At 56.7% G+C, this 21,024-nt stretch overlaps 6 protein-coding genes across 6 annotated transcripts; all 6 read left to right on the forward strand.

The window, feature by feature from the left end:
- Positions 1-26: 26 nt before the first annotated feature.
- BT1 (putative folate/biopterin transporter) lies at positions 27-1,460 on the forward strand (the record flags this gene model as incomplete). Its single annotated transcript, XM_001469269.1, has 1 exon — positions 27-1,460. One exon carries the CDS (start codon positions 27-29, stop codon positions 1,458-1,460), a length of 1,434 nt encoding a protein of 477 aa, XP_001469306.1.
- A 3,985-nt stretch (positions 1,461-5,445) lies between these two features.
- On the forward strand, positions 5,446-6,219 carry LINJ_35_5170 (conserved hypothetical protein; the record flags this gene model as incomplete). The annotated part of the gene is made up of 1 exon (XM_001469270.1): positions 5,446-6,219. One exon carries the CDS (start codon positions 5,446-5,448, stop codon positions 6,217-6,219), a length of 774 nt encoding a protein of 257 aa, XP_001469307.1.
- Positions 6,220-11,945: 5,726 nt separating this feature from the next.
- LINJ_35_5180 (conserved hypothetical protein) lies at positions 11,946-13,340 on the forward strand (the record flags this gene model as incomplete). Its single annotated transcript, XM_001469271.1, has 1 exon — positions 11,946-13,340. One exon carries the CDS (start codon positions 11,946-11,948, stop codon positions 13,338-13,340), a length of 1,395 nt encoding a protein of 464 aa, XP_001469308.1.
- Positions 13,341-13,972: 632 nt separating this feature from the next.
- On the forward strand, positions 13,973-14,929 carry LINJ_35_5190 (conserved hypothetical protein; the record flags this gene model as incomplete). The annotated part of the gene is made up of 1 exon (XM_001469272.1): positions 13,973-14,929. The coding sequence occupies one exon, from the start codon at positions 13,973-13,975 to the stop codon at positions 14,927-14,929; it is 957 nt and encodes a 318-aa protein (XP_001469309.1).
- A 653-nt stretch (positions 14,930-15,582) lies between these two features.
- LINJ_35_5200 (putative methyltransferase) lies at positions 15,583-16,308 on the forward strand (the record flags this gene model as incomplete). Its single annotated transcript, XM_001469273.1, has 1 exon — positions 15,583-16,308. The coding sequence occupies one exon, from the start codon at positions 15,583-15,585 to the stop codon at positions 16,306-16,308; it is 726 nt and encodes a 241-aa protein (XP_001469310.1).
- A 2,217-nt stretch (positions 16,309-18,525) lies between these two features.
- On the forward strand, positions 18,526-19,338 carry LINJ_35_5210 (hypothetical protein, unknown function; the record flags this gene model as incomplete). Its single annotated transcript, XM_001469274.1, has 1 exon — positions 18,526-19,338. The coding sequence occupies one exon, from the start codon at positions 18,526-18,528 to the stop codon at positions 19,336-19,338; it is 813 nt and encodes a 270-aa protein (XP_001469311.1).
- Positions 19,339-21,024: the final 1,686 nt, after the last annotated feature.

Below are 21,024 nucleotides of genomic sequence, written 5' to 3' on the forward strand. Positions count from 1 at the left end.
AAGGCACCGAGTTTCGTTTCTCCAGTATGCCGCCGAAGGAAGTCGAGCATGGCAGCGCATCGACGGAGCTGCTGAACCAGTACGCCAAGTACTTCCCACATGTCCTCTTCACCAGCGATGAAGCCTTCGAGAAGCATGCCGCGACCCTCGATCCTGAGGCGTACAAGAACTGCGTAGATCTGCCGGAAGGCGAGGAGCCGCCAGAGTCGAACCCGCGGGAGCACATGTATGTGCTGACGACGCTGGTGGGCCGCAACCCGACCACCGCCGCCTTTGTGGCCACGCGCGGCTCGGACCCGTCGGAGAAGGTTGTGGCCAAGTTTGTCATGCTGAACGATGACCGGCAGGCCACGTACGCCCGAAGTGAGCTGCACTGCCTTGCCGCGTGCAAGCACTTTGGCATTGTAAAGCACTTCGACGACTTCAAGTCCGACGACAAGCTGTTGCTTATTATGGAGTACGGCAGCGGCGGCGACCTCAACAAGCAGATCAAGCAGCGCCTGAAGGAACACCTGCCGTTTCAGGAATACGAGGTCGGGCTTCTATTCTACCAGATTGTGCTGGCCTTGGACGAGGTGCACAGTCGCCGCATGATGCACCGTGATTTGAAAAGTGCCAACATCTTCCTCATGCCCACCGGCATCATCAAACTCGGCGACTTCGGCTTCTCCAAGCAGTACAGTGACTCCGTCTCGCTCGATGTGGCGTCGTCGTTCTGCGGTACCCCGTACTACCTTGCCCCGGAGCTGTGGGAGCGCAAGCGGTACAGCAAGAAGGCCGATATGTGGTCCCTCGGTGTCATTCTGTATGAACTGCTCACCCTGCACCGTCCCTTCAAGGGGCCGTCGCAGCGCGAGATTATGCAGCAGGTGCTCTACGGCAAGTACGACCCGTTTCCGTGCCCTGTGTCGAGCAGCATGCAAGCGTTGCTGGACCCGCTGCTGTCAAAGAACCCGAACGAGCGGCCGACCACGCAGCAATTGCTGCACACGGAATTCCTCAAATACGTGGCAAACCTGTTCCAGGATATTGTGCGTCACTCCGAAACCATCTCGCCTAGCGATAGGACAGAGATTCTGAGGCAGCTGCAGGAGAGCGGCGAGCGAGCCCCGTTGCCGTCGTCGATCCGCTATGGCGTAATGACCTCACAGGTGACCCACGGCGGGTATCTGTACAAGTACGGCTCTGACTACCGCTGGAAGAAGCGTTACTTCTACATTGGTGACGGCCAGCTGCGCATCTCGCTGAGCGAGAACCCCGAGAATGACGGCGTGGCCCCCAAGTCCGTTAACCTGGAGACGGTGGGTGACGTCTTCCCTGTACCTGAGGTGTACTCGCAGAAGCACCCGAACCAGCTGGTGCTGTGGTTCAACAACGGCCAGAAGATCATCGCGTACGCCAACACGATGGAGGACAGGGACATGTGGATCTCAAAGTTTCACCGCGCATGCGGTATGTAACGGCACGGGCCCTGGCTGCACGAAGAGGAAGAAGTGTAGCTGCAGGGTGCAAGAGGGAGGAGGAGGGGGAGGAAGACGGCAAGAGTACAGCTCCATCCATGAGACAGGCTACAAACGGTCCCGCGCGTTGAAGTGGCGGAAACAGAAGGAGAAGGTCACGTTTGCACCAAGCGGGTCTGTTTGTCCTTCTTGTCGCGCTGCCGCTGCAGCTCTCTCATTCTTGCTTGAAGCGTGTGTCGATTGCGGCTTGTACGTGGCCGTGTCTCTCCCTCTCTATGCATCGTTGTGTGCCACACGTCGGTCAGCAACGCCATCGAGTGGCTCGTCCTCAATCTCCCTTTCTTCGTTGTTGTCTATCGCGTCCACCACTGTGCGTGTGCCCTTGCTCATTTGGGCACCGCTTGTTTTCTGTTTCTACATGTACCGCCATCACCCGCCGCCCTGTGCGTCTCTTCGCCTTCTATACGCAGTGGTCTACTTGCTTTGCACCCTCTCTCTCTCCCTCTGTGTAGTTGGATTTTTCTGTTCGCCCTCTTCTCATATCCATCCCCCAATTCTCTGTGGAGCACTAGCAGGGAAGCGCGCACATGCAAAGTCTTGCCGCGCCAAGCGCCCTAAGAATACACGTAACAGTCAAGAAGCAACGCGAGGACAGCCAGAAAGACGAAGAAGAAGTGTCAGTGTGCGCTTATCCGTTCGCCCCTTTCTCCCTCTCTATCGCTGGTGCCGTTGCCGATGGGGTTGCTGTGTTGGCACCTACCGTGTCTCTGAGTGTGCTCGATGTGGTTTCCTTTTCTTGCTTGCTCGTGGTTTTTCCGTTGTTTTTCGTTCATCCACCTGTTGTTCTCGCTATTGCCTGATTGCCTTCTATCATGTGCTCTCACCCTTTCGCGCTCGTTCTCTCTCAGCACAGCCCTCGATCGCCATGCTCACCCAAAGCTGTTTCACTCGCGTTTTTTGGAGAGGGCAGGGGTGTCTCCGTGTCTTCTCTTTTTTCTCTTGGTCTTGGTTTTCGTTTTCCCGTTGAATTGCTTTGTTTCCGTCCCAGTCGCGTGCGCCAACGATGCAAGTGGATGACGGGCTTCTGCTGTTGTGGTGAGACGAGGCGTGCGCATGCAAAAAGTGCCGAGAAACCTCACTCCCCCTCGCTCGCAACGGCATGTTTTAAGGCTCAAATAGCTATCCTCTCGTTTGCGTGTTTGCATGTTGTTTCACTGAATATTCGAGTGAATATTTCCCCGATGCTTTTCCTTTGTCTCATTCTTTCTCCTTTTCCCCACCTCCCCTATGTCACCACCTCTCCTCCACCCGTCGCCTTTTCTGGTCCTGCAGCCCACCGTCTCGAGAGAGAGACACGGCACCACTTCAACCTCGTTGCCTCTGTCATCACTCCCCTTTCCTCGCCCACCTTCTGTTTCCGTTTCAGGCGATGCACTGCAATCTTTTTTATTAGTTGTGTTCATGGTGGGTGAGCCCTTTCGATACTGCTGCTGCCGCTGGTGCGGCAGGCAGAAGCACACATGCACGCGCACCGCTCTAGTTGTGTTGGTACTCCAGCTCGACTTCTGCGTAGCGAGGTCGCCGACTTTGTCGCTTTTTTTTCACCTGTCGCTCTCCTCTCGTGCACGGTCAGTCACGATGTGCACTCCTGTGCTTTACCTGCGCACGTCTCTCACCACGGCTTTGCCTCTCTCTGTGTGTGGAGCCCCGTGAACGCGCGGATGTACCGGCATGTACTTTGTGTGCGCACTCACTTGCATGACTCGAAACGCAAGATAATGGTGATGTACATAACCAACCACTGGTCGGAGACCCCGCCCCCTGCTCCCATGCCGTCTTTAAGCGCGTTTATACACACGTGGCATGATTCCTGCCACTCTGTTTATCAAATGACTCATGTGCAACTCCTCCCTGCTCTCTGCTCTCTGTGTCTCGTCTTTTTTTTTGCCGTCATCGTGCTGAACGCCAGTTGTTCTCTGTCTGTTGGATAGCGCCCCCCCCTCCCTCTCTTTTAATTCTGCTCTCCGGTTTGAGTCGTATTTGCGTTGTGCTCTTCTGTCTATCCCCCCCTTGTTCTTTTTCTCGCTTTCTTTTTGGTCATGTCCATGGCCATGGCCATTTGTCTTTCCCAATCCCTCATTTTGATGGATTCTTTTCTTTTGTCGCTGCGGTGCCTCGTCGCTGCATGCTGTGCGAGCGGGTCTCTGTTGGCGGTGATCGGTCTCGTGAACTTTATGCGCGGGCATGGTCGGTACTGCGCGCCGCGACACCGCATTTAACGGCTTTCCCACCCACCCATCCCGCCGCTTCGTCCTTCCGCCCTGCAACCGCGTGCGCTTTTGTTTTCCTTCCTCTTTCTTTCTCTTTGGCTTTATAAGAAAAACTGGAGGACGGAGGCGCGCCTCACAGTGCGTGGTATCTCAGGGTCCACGACACCACCACTCTATTTCGGTGGGAGGAAGCCAGGGAGCCCCTCCCTACCCCTGTCAATGCACAGCCACCTCTGGTGGTGTGACAGGGGCAAGCGTCTGCGACGTGGGGAGGTCAGCGCGATGCGCCCCTACTGACGTCGGCGATGCGGTCCTGGATGGCGTTGCGTCGGAGAGACCTGCGACAATGCACAGGTTTGTACCACCTATATGATAGGCAATTCATCAGCGTAACTCGAGCGTGTATCCTGCCCGGCCCTCACACTGCCCACTGGTGGTGGGGCGAATCTGAGCCGCCCCGAGGCTGATGCGCCAGGCGACTACCGGCATAATAAGGCCGGATGTGGGCAGAGTTTGAGGCAGAGGCCGTGCGCCGACGACTGCGTCGGCGCACTGCTTTAATCTGTGTCTACCGCTGCTTTGCGCCACGGGCCTGGGTCTGTGACATGCCGGGGCCGAGTGGAACTTAACTTCTGTTCTAGGGTCGAGTGTACAAGTTGAGCAAAAACAAAGAAGCACCTTTCAATCTTTTTTGCCCACTGTCAAGGTGTCTTAGCTCCTTCTCTCTCTCTATGTGGAAGCCACCAAACACAGGAAGAGGCCCTCACGAACTGTTCTCCTGGTGGGTGCACTGCGTGGGTTGCAGAGGCTGCACTGCTGCCCGCCCCTTCCCATGTGCCCTCCATTTCTCCCGCCTTCCTTCCACTTCTCTCTCTCTTCTCGCGTTTGCCTCCTCTTTGCACACCAACGTACGTCATGCAGAAATTGTGTCACGCAACAGGAAAGATACGCAAAAAAAAGAATAATTCATCTGTTTCTCATTTCCCGCCACACTCTTTTCTTTCTTCGTTTTTCTTCGCTTCCCGCTCCCTTCACTACGCCCAAATCCCCGAGCCGCACACTCCGTCGCAGCACTGAGCGAACACGCACGCAGACATTTGAACATTTACTAGACGAGGAAGAAGAAAAGGAGAGGTACAAGTACGTCCCACCCTCTTTTCTTTTTTTTTGCTGTTTTTTTGGTTTCTTTCCGTTTTTGTTGTTTATGTGTTTCTCTTTTGTTTTGCTTTCTTGTTCCTTCAAATTGTCTCGTGCCTTGACTTCCTCTTGTCTCTTCCCCTCTCCCAACTCCCCGCTTCTCCGTTTCCAGACGTCTGCTCTGTCGCCTAGCTTCCGCGTTCTAATTTATGCTTGATTTAATTTCGTTTTGAACCGGGCTGTGCTTGTTTGCCTCCACTTTTCTGTCTGAAGCTCCCCCCCAGCCACCCCCCCCACACACATACACGCATACTAGTCGTCTCCTCATCTCTTCGCTTTCTCGTCTCGCTCTACCTCTCTGTCAACACCCTTTTTTCTTGCGCACTTCTCCTGTGTGAAGTGCCCTGCGCTCTTTCCTTCGCTTTATTCTCATCCGTTGGCCCATTCTCCCCGCAAGCTTTCCACCAGCCGCTGATCGAAAGAAAGGCAGCAGCACGGTAGAAACTACATCAAAGCACGACCTTGAGCGACGCCATCGGCTTTCACTTGCTCATCATCCGATTCTTGCACGATCGGCCATGTCGCAACAGCAGTGGACACCCGATCAGCGTCGCCAGCAGATCGCGGAGATGCTGCGCAACAAGGGTGTCATTTGCAGGGACTTTCTTTTTACCGGCCGCTGTTCCCGTTCGCCGACGTGTCCGTACATGCACGTGGCGAACGGGGAGACGCGGCCGGTGCCGTGGAGCGTGTGCACGTTCTTCACGCAAGGCAAGTGCCTTCGTGATGGCTGCAGTTTCTTTCACGGGACTCAGGCTCAGCTAGAGGAACTGCACGCGTCCGGGGCGCCCGTGTACCGCCCGCAGGACTACATGAAGGTCGCGGTGCCTCCCGCCGAGTACCTTAATCCGGATGGCAGCATTGCCACTCACCTCTCCATAGCCGCGCTACCCATGACGCCTGCGCTACATGTTGTGCACGGACCCACCGTGCCGCACGAAAACGCCGTCAACTCCCTTCACCCCGTTTTGGTCATGCAGCCGAACTCGCAAGCTATCGCACCAACCATGTTCGCCTCTCAGGGCCATACAGCGCACCCCACGCCGTCGCACTTCGCTTTCTACGCTAATGCTCCCATTGCATCGCAGATGCCCACCCACTCCGCCGCCACTGTGCTTCAGCCGGCTCTGCACGCTGTGCAACCGACGGCATTCTACCAAGCCACAAACGCGCCGCTTACGCAGCCACAACAGCACTTCGCACCTGTTCCGCAGCTCAACACGCCTCAGCAGCACCAGCCCACTCAACAGGCACTTGGCAGTCATGTTTATTTCCATATCCAGCCCCACTAGGTGCGACTCTAAAGTGGGCGCCCCGGGCACACTTCACTTTTACGATGTGCTAAGCAAATAACGGGCAATGCGAAGGCGTGACACTGGACGCTTCCGTGCAGCTTGTGTGGACGTACCGCAATTCGGCAGCTGTTCGCAAGCAGGCTCTTCTGTGCTCTCCTCCTCTGCTCGCGTTCTGTGCGCTACGCCCTCTGCTTCTCTTGCTTCCCTCGCTCCCGGACCCTTCCCTGATGACTGGGGGCACCAAAGCGACCCATGAGGGCTCCATAACCATTTCGGTGGGAGGAAGCCAGGGAGCCCCTCCCTACCCCTGTCAATGCACAGCCACCTCTGGTGGTGTGACAGGGGCAAGCGTCTGCGACGTGGGGAGGTCAGCGCGATGCGCCCCTACTGACGTCGGCGATGCGGTCCTGGATGGCGTTGCGTCGGAGAGACCTGCGACAATGCACAGGTTTGTACCACCTATATGATAGGCAATTCATCAGCGTAACTCGAGCGTGTATCCTGCCCGGCCCTCACACTGCCCACTAGTGGTGGGGCGAATCTGAGCCGCCCCGAGGCTGATGCGCCAGGCGACTACCGGCATAATAAGGCCGGATGTGGGCAGAGTTTGAGGCAGAGGCCGTGCGCCGACGACTGCGTCGGCGCACTGCTTTAATCTGTGTCTACCGCTGCTTTGCGCCACGGGCCTGGGTCTGTGACATGCCGGGGCCGAGTGGAACTTAACTTCTGTTCTAGGGTCGAGTGTACAAGTTGAGCAAAAACAAAGAAACACCTTTCAATCTCTTTTCTTCCGTGTGTGTCTGTGCTTAATTCGTTGTTCTCTTACTTCCGTAAGCTTCTGGTTTAAATACAAGTCTTACTTTTCTTTTTCCTTTCTCCCTCGGTCTCGTTGTTTTGTCTCTTCCGCGTGCGCGTTTTGCGTTTTTTCTGTGTGCTTCCTCCCCGCGCTTCTTTTTGTCTTGATTTGGCGCGCCACATGCGTTTGTTTTGTGTGTGCGCCTGCCGTCAAATGTGTATGTGCCCACGTTACATGCTCTCCTGTTCTCTCCACCACCACCACTGCCGCCTCCCTCCCTCCCTCCCTCCGCGACTGCCTCCTTTTAAGTTTTTGCTCTGTTTTGTTTCTTTTCTTGTTTTCTTCACTATGTTTTTCCTCCGCCCTCCCCCCCCCCCTGTCACTCTTCTTTCGCTTCCACACGCCCGCCCAACCCAACCCATCGTGCTCTCGCTCATTGTCCGTCTTTTTGACGGGTTTAAGCGCGGTTTACAGGACTGTGGAAAGAAAAAAGGAAAACAGGAATGAGAGGGTCGAATCGGCGCCGCTTGCTTTCCTCTTTTTGTTGTTGTTATCGGCTCTCCCCCACCATGCTTTAAATCAGGAAAGGCAGAAATCGAAGACGTCGCTGCCTATAGAGCTTTTTTAGCAAGCGATAAAAAGACAAAGAAAAAAGCGTGACCACGAGTTGAGTAAAGCCGGACAGCCAGCACGCAACGCGGTTGATGCGCAGCCGCTACCATGGCCGCGACTTGTTTGCTTCCGTTTGTTGTTGTGAACGTGCCTCACACCGATCGCTACGCGAGTATATAGCGTTGCGCAGTCCGGTTTTTTTTTTTGCCGGGGTCACCACAGAAGAAGCGCATGTGGGCGACTCCTTTTTTCTCCCTCTTTTCTGAGCACCTCCTAATGGCCGTGTCCGACGTTGCAAAACCTTTCCGCTGCTCTTTTCTCAGCACGTTCAGCGATGGTACTGCGCCTGCGAATATTTGGAGAGCAGTGTGTCATGATCTGTGCAAACATCCTTGAGCGTGTCCTTGCTGAACAGACTTTTGGTTGAGCTTGCGCGCGATAATGGCCGAGGTGAGAGACACAGCGAAGGAGGGCTGCGCCGTCTCGGAGACGGCAACGCCTAAGATAGTTGGGCTGCAGATTTACGCCCCAGTGATAACGACAGAAGTTCTTTGCGTTTGTAATGATACGAGTGTCTCTTTTATTGTTGTCGTTTCTGCCCCTCTGGGCTGTTTTTTTTTTCTTCGAGCATCTCATACTCGCCTTAGACGTGTGTCTACACAGAGGCACACACCGCAAACTACGGCGAGTGGAAGTCGCGGGTGCGAGTGCATTACGTCTCTGAATTCAGTCCATCCTTCGCTCGTGGTTCGATAGGGGCCCGCAGGAGCCCATCGATGAATCTGAGCGTGTTGTTGCCTTCCCTTTCCTCCCGCTGAAGCACATGAACATGCTAACTTGAGGAAGGAATCGCTGACGCTTTCAGGTTCCATCTCTCACATTTTTCTTCCCGTTCTCTCTCTCTCTTTGTCGTGTTCCGCCTTTCGCTTCCTCAACAAACCGGTACTTTCAGCTGATGAGGCTCTGCTGCTCAGCCTGGAGGTTGTTTTGTTTCGTTCTCCCTCTCCTCTTTTTTTCTCTCACAAATGACCTCTCCCTTTCTTGCTCTCTTCCATTTTGCCTTTTGCTTGATGTGCCGGTTTGTTCTCCGTCTGAGAGTCAACCACTCGGTTTTCTTCTGTGTGTCGCGGAGTTGCTTTCTTTCTCTCTCACAACCTGTGTTGCGCTAGGGCTCGTCAGTTACCATGACGTCGTTTTCGCAAAGGTCCAGGGAAGAACAGAAGAAAGATGTCCTCAGCTACATTCTTACGCACGCACGTGGGCCTGTATGCTCACCGCCACGCACAAACGAATGCACAACCGCACATACCACCTCATCCTCGCGGCGTCACATCCACACGCAGAGTGGACGCATTAATTTGTACTTTCAATGCGTGCAACTGTGCGTGTACGTATGTGTTTGCGGTCCCCTCTTTCGCTTTCATCACGCGGCTGTGATTGTGATTGTGTGTGCTGCTGCTGCTGCTGCTGTGGGGCTTTTTTAAATATCCTTTCCGCCCTTTGTTTTACCTGTTTTTCTTTGCTTGTTTGTTTGTTCCTTTCGCTTCTCAGTATGAGCGTTCTTCCAAGCCGTTCTCTGTCTTTTCTGTGCTTCGTGTTTTTCTCCGTTGTATGTTCTTTATTTTTTCCCTTCGTTGGTGGCGTGCTGCTGTTCTCCTTTCGTCTTCCCTCTCCCCCTTCCTTCTCCCTCTCTTTTTTCTGTTTTTCGTTTCGTATGCGTATCACAGGAGACCACTGGGAAGCTTCACCGTGCAGCCTCTCTCTCTATGCTCGCGTTACCGTGCCTGTCTCACCGGCACTCGTCTTGGTATCAACTTGCGGTTCGGCAAAGAGGGACCCTCACCTCTCTCTGTTCTCCTCGCCCCATGTCCCGTTGAGATACGCGCGGTGGTGGTTTTTTTTTCATCAAACAGTGTATGGCGCGTGTGTCCCCTTCTTACAACAGCAACGCAATCGAAGGGCGTCGTTTGTTTACGCTGGGTGTGTTGCCTTTGCGTTCATTTCGCCCCCCCCCTCCTTGCTCTCCTTCTCTCACTGTGTTTGGTGTCCCTGTGAACGCGTAGGTGTGACGCTATTCTCTTGGCGCACATGGAATGAGCACACATGAGCAAAAAGAGGCCCTTTTTTGTGTGTGCGCGCGTGAGTGTGTGTATGTGTGTATGTATATGTGCGTGTGCCCGTCTGTAGGCACTTTACTGAGCAAAGGAGTCGCGGAGTCAAAGGATGATGGGTAGCGGAAAGGTGGTGAAACGGCTTGTCGGTCCGCGGAGATGCTTCCGAAATGTCGTGAAGAAGGGGTCTCGGAGGTTGGGTCGTTCGGCGGCTGTTCCCCGGAGCCCCCTCCATTTCTCCCCGCGCTCTCTCGCAGGGATGCGGTCGTGTGTACTGGTGCCTCGTACACTCCCCTTGTTTTAGTCTGCTATCCTCGTTCGCATGTGCCCCTCTCTAACACCCTTTTCTTCTGCTTGCATGGGCACCCCCGCCCCTCTAATAACATGGAGGTGAGGCACATCGAAATGGCGTACCCTGAAGACGTGGTGTTGGGGGTGGGCACTCCTGAGGACTCGTCGGGAGACGGCCTGCTCGAGGAGCTTTTCCCTGAGGGACGACACCATCGCCAACAAGGCGCGGGCGCACGGAGCAGCCAGCAGAACGGCACGCTACCGGTGGAGGTACTCTACCTCTCACGCCGCAGTTTGGAGGGGGCTGTGATCTACATGCAGGCAAGACCTCCCACCTGGAATTCGACACACTCTCTCGTTGCCACCTCCCGCACCATGCGACGCTTCGCTGCGATGCAGTATGCCGTGCTCAGCGGCGCTAACGGGCTCGTGCTCTCCACCAGTAGGCCAGCAGGTCGTGGGTGCGCCGTACCTTCCACAAGCTCTGCGGTCGCATCGGATCGCGGGAGTCTTGGAGGAGGCGTCGGACAGCATGCCCGCTGTCTTGGCCGCGTGCGATTGTGCGCCCTCAGCCAGCGTACCGTAGGCGCCACGTCGCAAGCTCCGCGCGGTGGGGCCGGGCTTACCAGTCTCTCGCAGCGCATGCGCGTGACCGCAGTGATGCAGCAAGGACTGTGGCCTGCGCATGACCTTCCACTGCTTTGCACATCACCTGCCTGTACGGATAGCAGATGGGCCGGCAGCGGCCGCTCGCCTCTGGCCTTTGGCCTACACGAGGCATCCGCTTCACGGCAGAGCACTCTCGCCCCCTCCCCCCATAACCCAGAACGGGTGCAGGAGGGCGTAGAAAACGCTGGGCGGCCCGTGATGGCGCTGTCCCCCTGACCACGCGGAGCAGCAAGGGTGCTCGTATCAGTGGCCCGCACTCGTTGCTGTCAGCCTCGCACCGGTAACACGCCGTCGTGCGCACTCCACTTTTGCGCGAGCGACGACGCACGCAGCGCGTTGTTCTCACATCCCACGGAGGTCTGCAATCCGCTGCGTGCGCCGCCGCGGCAGGAGAACGCAACGCCGGCGCTGCCGTATGGTGTATGGCGGCCCGTGGCGTCCCGGAACAAGAACTCGTGACTCTCTCGAGACACAAGCAAGCCTCACTGGTCAGTGCCAGCACCGCCCTCTACGCCGAGACAAATTTGGCGTGAACACCTCGTCGGTGAAGAACCTCGGCGTGGAGCAGGCTGAGGTGCTCTGCGAGATCTAGCGCCCGCAGGGTGCACGGGATGTGCCGGTTCTGCCCCCGCTTTCCGAATGGCTCCCTTTCCTCAAGATCACTACCTCACTGGATGGCGATGCTGTGGAGGTGATGCGAGCGAGTCCGCCCGAGGCGCGGGACTTCCTCCATCGGGCGCAGAGGCACTCCGTCCGTCCCCGGGCATCGAGGATAGTGAAAAAGCGCCGCCTCCTCTGCTCTCCCTTTCAAACCCTTCTCCTTTCTCCCCGTGGATGGCTGCGCGGTAGATCACGAGAACACGGAAAAAGGGAGAAGAAAACTGAACTATTGTGAAGGCCACAACGATGCGCATGTCTCTGTCATCGCTCCTTGGGAGAAGTGCACAGGAGGGACAACCGCGCTCGGCTCCTTCTGTCTCTCTCAATCTCTGCAGTCTCCCTGCGACGCGCATGACATGTGGAATGCGTAGCGGAGGAGACAACAGAGAGACTTGACAAGCGCCACGCTTAGAGCAGCCTGCGCAATCCCTTGTCTCCTCGGTGCCTATCGCGCCATGTGCAGGGCATGTGTGCTCACCCTCCCCTCCTCGTCCCTTTCCCTCCTTCCGACAGGTGCATCTCGCCGCTGTGCAGCGAAAGCACGCGAGCAGCAAAAGAGTCGCCTCACTTGTGACTGAGGCGTCATGCGGGTGACTGTGCGACAATGCAACGTCTTTGACCCGGCGTTCATGCGCAAGGTGAAGCGCACCCTCAGCGCCTACAAAGAATCCATGGAAACGTCGGCGAAGAAGTCGATGTCGCGTGAGGCGTTCGTGGACATTGACGAAAAGGGCGCCGCGTGGTATCTGGGCCACATGCATTCGGCTGCTAACATGCTTGCCGACAAGGTGAAGGACGCGGACTTCATTCTCGAGATACGCGACGCGCGGCTGCCCTTTACGACGGAGAATCCAAATATTCGCAAACTAACCGCCGGAAAGCCACGTCTTATCATCTTCAACAAGGCGGAGCTGTCAAACGAGGACAGCAATCGCGCGATTCAGGAATACTACGAACGGAACGGCGCCTTTGCTCTCTTCACCAGCGCGCGGCGGTGCTGGAGGGACGTCGTGGAGGCGGTGCAGCGCTTCACCACGCACATTCTGCCGCCGTTGCCGTATAAGACAGTCGCCCACGTTGGACTTGTTGTGGGGATGCCGAATGTGGGCAAGTCGACGTTGATCAACTCCCTGAGGCTCGCCCACGAGTATCAGTTTCACCGTGAGGACTTCCGCCGCTCCAGATCACCGGAGACGGTCTCCATCACACCAGGCACCACGCGCGGCATGAAGCTGGTTCCTCTCTCCAAGGACCCATCCGTGGTACTGTACGACACACCAGGTCTCACACTGCCCGGCTGCTTCACGAAAGAGTCAGGGTTGAAGCTGGCGGCGTGCGGCATCATTCCCACCAACGACGTTTCCCTTCCGCAGGGCATGGTAGCGCGCTACATCTACGACATACTTGTTGCGTCCGGCTCATCGGAGCACATGGCCGAGTGTCTGCATCTTCCGCGTATTCCAATCAGCTTCGATGACTGCGTCGCAATGATCTGCGAGCGCAGCGGCACAAGTGGGCAGACCGAAATGGGCAACCTAGACCCCGTTCGCGCGCACCGGTTCTTTGTGCACGACTTCACCATGGGCAACCTGGGAAAGATCACTCTCGACGTGCTACCCCGGCGCGTGCTGCGCAGTGCTCAGTCGTCGACTCCGCTGCTGGAGGGCGGAAGCAACACCGCAGCTACGGACGGTGCGCAAGCCGCCGCGGGCGATGATGATGGCTATGTCTGGACGCACCATGTGGAGACGAGCGACGTGGTCGAGCGCTATCCTGACCACATGCGTGATGTGCTGCAGTCGCTGAAGGGTCCACTTCATCACGACGGTGTCCCACGCCGACGTGGGACACCGTCCGTGAAGAGCGTAAACAGCCCGTCCGACTGCACCGTCATCAGCCGCAAAAAAGGACCTATTAGCCGAGCCACGGCGTTCGATGAGCAACTCAAGCGCCACACGCGATTGGCGCCAGGACGGTGATGGATTTCGATGCGCGCCAAAAAGATGCACTCTTCACTGCTTGCATCTGCGCATGTGAGTTCCTCCGGCCGCCGATGCTTTTTGTGTAGTGTTCTGCTGTCGTTGTGCCGTGTGCGCGAGCTTCCTCCCCTTTTCCGTCCTCGGCACCGAGATTTTGGTGATTCTAACCAACACAAAGAGCCACGAAGACTTTCTCAGCTGTGTTTTCCGCCTCACGCCACTATGGATACTCCCTCGTCCCTACGAGGAAGCGGCGTGTAACCAGCTCCACTCTCCCTCCCCCCCACACACACACAAACGCACACAACTGCACCGGGGAGGTCATTCAGGCGAAACGCCAAAAGACGGCTGTGCCGCCTCTTCTGTTATGCACTGCTCGAAAGCATAAAGGCGACCGCTGTGTGTGTATGCTCGCCGCGAGCTCAACGCGCGCGCACACGCCTACGCATTCAAAGACGCTCCCCCCTGTCACTCCCTCTGCTGTTCGTGCCTTTCCTGACTTCGTTCTTTTTTGTTGTTTCTGTGCCTTTCTGCAGGGAGCACGGGCAGCTAGCTGTGCGTGCGCACAAGAGGAATACCTGTACTTGGAGGCTGCCGCTGCTGGCACTCGTTTTATGTCCATCGTCGCAGCAATGGCCAACACATCCGCCACCGCCTCCGATGAGCTGCACCGCACCCAGCAGTACCTCGTAGAAGTCATTGACGAGTGCGTCTTCGTTGAGCGCCAACGCGAGCTGACAGAGCGTAGGCTTTCCTCTCAACTAGAGGCGCAAAAGGCTCTCGTTAGCGACCTATTCGTGGTGCTCCACGATGTGTGCCGGTACACGTCCACCATGGAGGAAGCCATCTTAACCACGCTGCTGCACACTTTACCCGCCTCATCGCCTGCGCACCAGCAACTTCTTCAGTGCCGCAGCAGGGTTCGTGAGGCGCTCACGCGCCTTTGGCGAGGCCGTGGCGGCGACCGAGAAGACAGCGTGCTCCTTCCCGCCACACCGCGAACGTTTAGCGGCTTGAGAGCGGCGGACGCCCCCATCATATCGCATGACAGCGCAGCTGGGGCTGGCGTACAGGTGATGCAGCGACTCGTCGAGCACGAGGCTCGCCTCCTGGACGCCCTGGCCAGAGCCACGGCCAGGATCGAGGCAACGCGCGCGGCTGCAACGGCAGAAAACGGCGAGTTGGAGGCACTTCGTGCCCGCATGAACGAGCTTACCCGCGTCGTCAACAGTAGCAATACAGGGTTGTTGAAAACCTCGCCGGAAGCCTCTGCTGCGCAGGCGCCAGAGGGCGTGTCGCCAGCCACTGCACGGTTCGCAGAAGCACGTGTACTGGCGTACGAAAAAACAGTGCAAGCGCTGAACAGCGAGCTTGCTCTGCTGCACGAAAACTACGCAGCGCTCTCGCACGCCAGAACCCGTGAGGTGGATATGCTGAAGCAGCACATGGCCGACGACCAACGCAAGCACGAGGACCAGATTGCTGAGTGTGACGCGGTGCTAGGCCGGATGTCCCTGGAGCTTGAGCAGCTGATCCAGGAAAACGCGCAGCTGAAGCACAAGCTGCGTATGACAGCCGAGCCTGACTGACGGCAGCAGCGAAACTGTCGCTTGTGTGGGTGGCAAGTAAAGTTCTGCTGCGTCTTCTCCGCCCCAGCACTATGTGAGGCGTACGCGAGTGCTTTCGCACGTTTCCTACAACTATGAGCCACGTGGAAAACCAGCAAAGGCGCAAGGCCGTCAACAACGCTGCCTTCGAGGGGAATGCCAGACTCCACTCAGCCATCCGCTGCACTCCTGCTCGACGTGGACAGCCAGTCTCCATTCTTGAGCGCTCAGCAGCTACCCTCATCAACCTGAACATGAGCTTCTGCATGTGTGCCTGTGTATGGACGCTGCAGCATGTCTCCCGTCGCGAAGCTTCCTTGGATGTCCGTGAATCCCTCCAGAGGATGATGGACTCAAAATGGTAGATTCATTTTTTTTTCATCTCTGCGATCCCCCGTCTGTCTCTACTCCACCGACGCATATCTTACTTCGGTGGATTTTTTGTTTTTTTCTTTGCGTGCGTGTGGGGGGGGGGACTTGGCGCGCGCCCCTCTTCTGCTTTGCCTCTTTCGCATATACTCGTTTACCTTCCACTGTGTGACGTGAATGTGCTGTGTGCACCACATGCGGTAATGGACGATGCTGCCCAGTAGGACCAGCACCTCTTTTTTTTTTCGCATTTCTTCACCGCGGCGATGGCCTCTGAAGAGCAGCCTCGATGGACGCGGCTACCGATCCGGACGCGTCCGCATCGGAACCCGCTCGCCGAGAATGACGACGAGCACCCGGAGTGCCCGGCACAGTTCGAGAAGCGCTTCTCGGAGTTCTACCCTGGTATGGCCAACCCAGTAGTTGAGTTCGTCGATGTCGGTTGCGCATTCGGGGGCATGCTCTTCTCGCTGGCGGCGGTGTTCCCCACAACGTGCATGATGGGGCTCGAGATTCGGCCTAAGGTGGTCAGCTTTGCACAGGAGAAGGCACTGGCGCTGCGCCAGGAGAACGCGGCGTCCTTGACGCAGCACTATCGCAATGTCTGGTTCGAGCAAATGAATGTGATGAAGTTTGGGTCCAACTGCTTTACGAAAGGCCAGCTGTCTCGTCTGTTCTTCTGTTACCCGGACCCGCACTGGAAGCGCAAGAACATCCGCCGCCGCATCATTTCACCGGGCTTGGTGCAAGAGTACGCGTACTGGCTGCGCCACGGTGGTCTAGTGTACACCGTCTCGGATGTAGCTGAGCTGGAAGAGTGGATGGTACGGTGTCTCGACGACTCGCCACTGTTTCGCCGTTTGGCGGAGGCCGAGCTCAGAACGCCCGAGCATAAACAGGTCCTCGATATTGTGACCGGTGCCAGCGAGGATGCACAGCGCACGGCGCGCAAGGGCCTGCAGAAACACTTCGCCGTGCACATGCGCATCTGAGCTGGCATTCAACTCCAGCGTGTGTGTCCGTGCCTGTATGTGCGGGTTGTGTTGAACTGTGGTATGTTTTCCGTCGAGTAAGAGGATAATCGGTTTTTGCATTCATAAGCGTGGCTGCCGTTCCGATCTGCTGCACAGGTCGAGCAAGGCCCCCTCCGAGCAGCTGTACCTACACAAACGACCGCCCGTGAGTCTTAGCAGTTGGTTATCTCTGTAAAAGATCCCCTGCTTTGGGGTGGGTGGGTGGGTGCTCACCATGCGCAAAAGCCGCGTAAAGAGTGGTGCCTGAACCAGCTCTAACGCTTCCGTTTAGCTTCTTCTGCGCACGCCTTCCTGTGCCGAGCAGATGATGTGTTAGCGGCCTCTCCACTCCGCCTACCCACCCACACACGCGATGCCGCCCACTCTTCCCACTCATACGCCTCCGCCTCCGCGCTACCACCGTACGGTGCCTTTTTCTCCCCATTCCCGACTGTTGTGTTGCGCGCCATCGGTTCTCTTCTGCCACACGCAGTCTATCTTCTCTTTTTCTGTGGCTCTGTTCGCCTGCCGGCTCCCTTCTATTCTGCCTTCTTGATTCCTTGTGATTCTTTTCCATTTTCCGCCGCCAATCGTGATGCACCAACACCTGCCACACACACGCATATACATGTATACGTACACCCCATGTCAGCTGCCTTGCCAGAACCCACTCAAGAGGCAATGGCCCCGGCGTCTGCGCTCCTGTTTCGCGCGTAGTTGTGCCAACGAAAAAAAAAAGAAGCCCGCGCCTCCACAGCCCCGACTTGAAATCACCTGTTCTTTGTGACGTCTCTCCTTTCTCGTGGCATGAAAGCACGTGCCATGTGCGTGTGCCCGTCTGTAGGCACTTTACTGAGCAAAGGAGTCGCGGAGTCAAAGGATGATGGGTAGCGGAAAGGTGGTGAAACGGCTTGTCGGTCCGCGGAGATGCTTCCGAAATGTCGTGAAGAAGGGGTCTCGGAGGTTGGGTCGTTCGGCGGCTGTTCCCCGGAGCCCCCTCCATTTCTCCCCGCGCTCTCTCGCAGGGATGCGGTCGTGTGTACTGGTGCCTCGTACACTCCCCTTGTTTTAGTCTGCTATCCTCGTTCGCATGTGCCCCTCTCTAACACCCTTTTCTTCTGCTTGCATGGGCACCCCCGCCCCTCTAATAACATGGAGGTGAGGCACATCGAAATGGCGTACCCTGAAGACGTGGTGTTGGGGGTGGGCACTCCTGAGGACTCGTCTATTTTTTTTCTCCTTCCCACTCGGCCCTTTGTTGCGTGCCGCAGAATGCGGTGACAAGTTCCTGCTGAACTGCTGTTTTCCGCTGCGTCTTTTTGTTGTTTTTGTTTTTCGTGGCGGTGGTATGTGTCTATCCTGTCCGCTGCCTTCCGCATCACCTGATGGATGCTGCGCCGCCTCCCTGTCTGCGGTGGTACGCTGTCTGCTATTGTGCCGAGTGTTTCGTTTTTGCTTAGTCGCCTGTGACTCGCTCTTGCCACCCTTTTTCTTTGTGCTCCCCTTGAATTTTCAGCAGTGAGGCAGTTGGCGATGATTCCTTGATTTCCCTCGCATCATATTTTCTCGGGCTCGAACGTAGCGGTCGAACCTAGTCGCAAACGCACCGGCTTTTTGACCGAGTGTGTGTTTGTTTGTGTGTGCCCGCAAACAATGATCAGACGCTGCCCAGTGTGCGGCACGGCTGGCACCTCTCTCACGAGGCCGCGTAATGTTCGGAATCCTGTGAATATTCTTTGTGTGTATGCTACTAGCATATCCCCCAGCTTCGTGTGCAGTGACGTGCCGGAGACTCTGCGGGAAAGGATGTGTATTTTTATTCTTCCCCATTGCGTGCCACTGAGTTCAGTCTCTCCCACCAACCAAAATGGTCCGTGCTTCGCCACGTAAAGCTCTGTAGCAAAATGCGGCTGTCGCTTCAAGGAGCGCCAAAGACGTATGCGCGGGCACCGCCGACAAAAATCCCGGGTGAGAACCCCTCCCTCTCTTCTCCCCCCCCCTCGCTGGGCAGAACAACCGACGCCCGTGTACTTGCTCTGTATACTGAGCCGTGAGTGTGGCCAACTCTTTCCTTGATCCTCCTCTTGTGTTCAGGGCTCGAAAAGCGCAGATCAATGGCCAGCACTCGCGCCGTCAGGCCAGCGTATTACCAAATCGTTATCCTTCAATCTTTTTCGTACCCCATTTCAAGTGTGAATGCACCTCTTCGCGCTGCTGCTGCTGCTGCTGTCGTTGGTCATCGGGCTGATGCTCGCTGTGCCAGGACGAGGTGCTCGCAAGTGCTTCGTCACAGACGCAGCCCCGGCCGTTCCGTTTGGGCTTGAGCTGTGCTACATGCACTCGCACAATACATGCTGCCTCCCCGGCAATGATAAAGATATTCAGACGGCATACAGTGCCTTGGTGCCGAAGGGGCAGGGCTGTGTCGCGGGCAGCCAGCGCATTTACACCTCGCTCTACGCGCTGCGCCAGTATCTTTGCCTGCCCTGTGATCCCAAAGAGCCCTTGTACCGCTTCGAGAGCGTCAAGGGCGACATGGTGGACGGTGGTCTCGTTCCGCCGTCCACCAACTCCGTTGCTGGGGAGCAGACGTGGCGCATTTGCCGTTCCTTCCTCTACGGCAAGGAGGGCACGCGGAAAGGGCTGTGGGGTCACGATGGCTCTCGCTACGCTGAATGCGGCGTCATCGTGAGCTCCTGCATGTCCACCCCCGTCTTCAACATAACTGCCGCCTCCTTTCAGTCACCGTCGCCCTCGTGCGTAGCGTCGAATGAGCTGATCATTCCGTCTATCACCTTCCGTGGCTCCCCTAACCCGGCACTCGAGATGCTTTCAATGGTAACGCAGAGCATTCCAGACTTTCAAATCGTCATTGTGAACGACAGCGATCCCAACTACGACTACGACAAGACACCGTGCTTCGGCCGTGACGCCACTGCGGCCGTCGCCTCAGCGACGCTGTCAGGGTGGGTGTCTGCAGTGGCACTTGTGCTGTTACTCTGGCTTTGAGGTGGAGCCCCCTGTGTACAAGAAGGCGTGCATTCGGTTTTTCGCGAACCCCACTTTACTAGTCATCAGGCTCACGGTGGAGAAAGGTCTCGCGCCTGGGATATCCCGGTGTGCGATGCGCTGTCAACAACCGTGTACAGGCGGCGGCTGTACCGCCTGTGAAATTGTTTGCATCACTAAAGAGGGCAGGCGAAGACTTGTAGAGTAACTGTATACACTGCCGCGTCCTCTTTTCGATCTTCATTGCTTTTATTTTTTGTATATCATTTTGTGTGCTTTCCTCGGGGGAGGTCTGCGGCGGCCAATGCAAGGTGAATGGTAGTCTTTTGCATATGCTCTGCCTAATGCGAGTGTCTTGGATGACATCACCTTCGCACCGCCGTTCCGTCGGACACCCTCTTCATTGGCTTCCGTCTTGTTCGTCTCCCATCTTCCTCAACTCCGGTGTACAGAGGCAAAAACAAAAGGCACAGCTTCACGTATGGGCCTCGGTCTGCGTGTCCTCGTCTGCGGTTGCTCGGCATCTGAGTTGAGCGACGCGCGCACGGCTATCTATAGTAACGCTGAATCTGCTTTCACTGTGCGCTGGAAGGCGTCGCACACGCTTCTTTCCATAGCATCCGTGCAGTGGGAGCATGGCAGCCAACTCTCCTATGATTCTTGGCACGCGACCCCTCACAAGCATCTTACCCACCCACCCACCCACCCCCACACACACAAAAGCACCTGCTTCGAGACTCCCTTAATTTTGTCGATCGAGTGCCGCAGTTTCGTGTGCTACCTCCGCTCTTTACGCTGCTCAACTTCCTCATCCCTTTCGATTTTTCCCACAGTCATTCGCCGCTCTCGCTGTCACTCCTGCCACATATGCCGACAAGGGCACCACAGAGGTTTGCGTGTGACCTTTTTTCTTCGCTGTTTCGGGTGCCGTGGATGCCGCTATCTGTTGACTCTAGCGCAACCCTTCTTGCAGTTGCGCTAGTCGTTGTGCATATCGTGATTCTCGGCGGCATCTTCGCCCATTTATGGTCGCATGCTCCGAAGAAGCACGTGCAAGCCCCTTTGTCGGCAGAGGAGCGCGTCGCGATTCGTCAAAAGATGCGCAAGAGCCACTGATGGTCTCAGCCTCGTCGGTGGTGCTGGCGTGTGTCGCGGTTTTATTGCCGCTGAGAGCCTGCGACAAGAATGGAAGATGGAACGGGTGCTCAAAAAATGATATGCTGACGCGGAGCGAGTCAGCGTGCACTCTGCCACTTCAATGGCATGCTTCGCCACGCACTGATCTTCTCTTCGCCCCGTTGTGATTCCCTGCTCATTTGAGATCTCAAAACGGGTCATTGTAGGCCTTTGCCTCCTCCCACCCCACCCCCACTCATCCACCGCCTTGATGATTGCCCGCGAGGACGGGGGAATCCCTCTTGGGCGACGGCAACAAAAAGAGGCGGAGACACTCGAGCCCACCTGCTCGCTCGAGTCGTGCCACCGAGGGCGCCGGCGGAGGGGTACCGGATCGGTGCGCTCCCCCACGCTAAACCGGGCATTCGCCCGCTAAGCCAGGATCGGTTGATGCGCGGGGGTGGGTCGTGCGGTTCACTTTCCGGCTTCCTTCTCTCTCTTCTTCTGCTCTCCACTTTGTCGTGAGTGTGTGCCATCCTCCGACCGCGCCCCACTACCTCTTGATTGCAT

Source organism: Leishmania infantum, chromosome 35 (genome assembly GCF_000002875.2).
Source record: "Leishmania infantum JPCM5 genome chromosome 35".
NCBI lineage: Eukaryota > Euglenozoa > Kinetoplastea > Trypanosomatida > Trypanosomatidae > Leishmania > Leishmania infantum.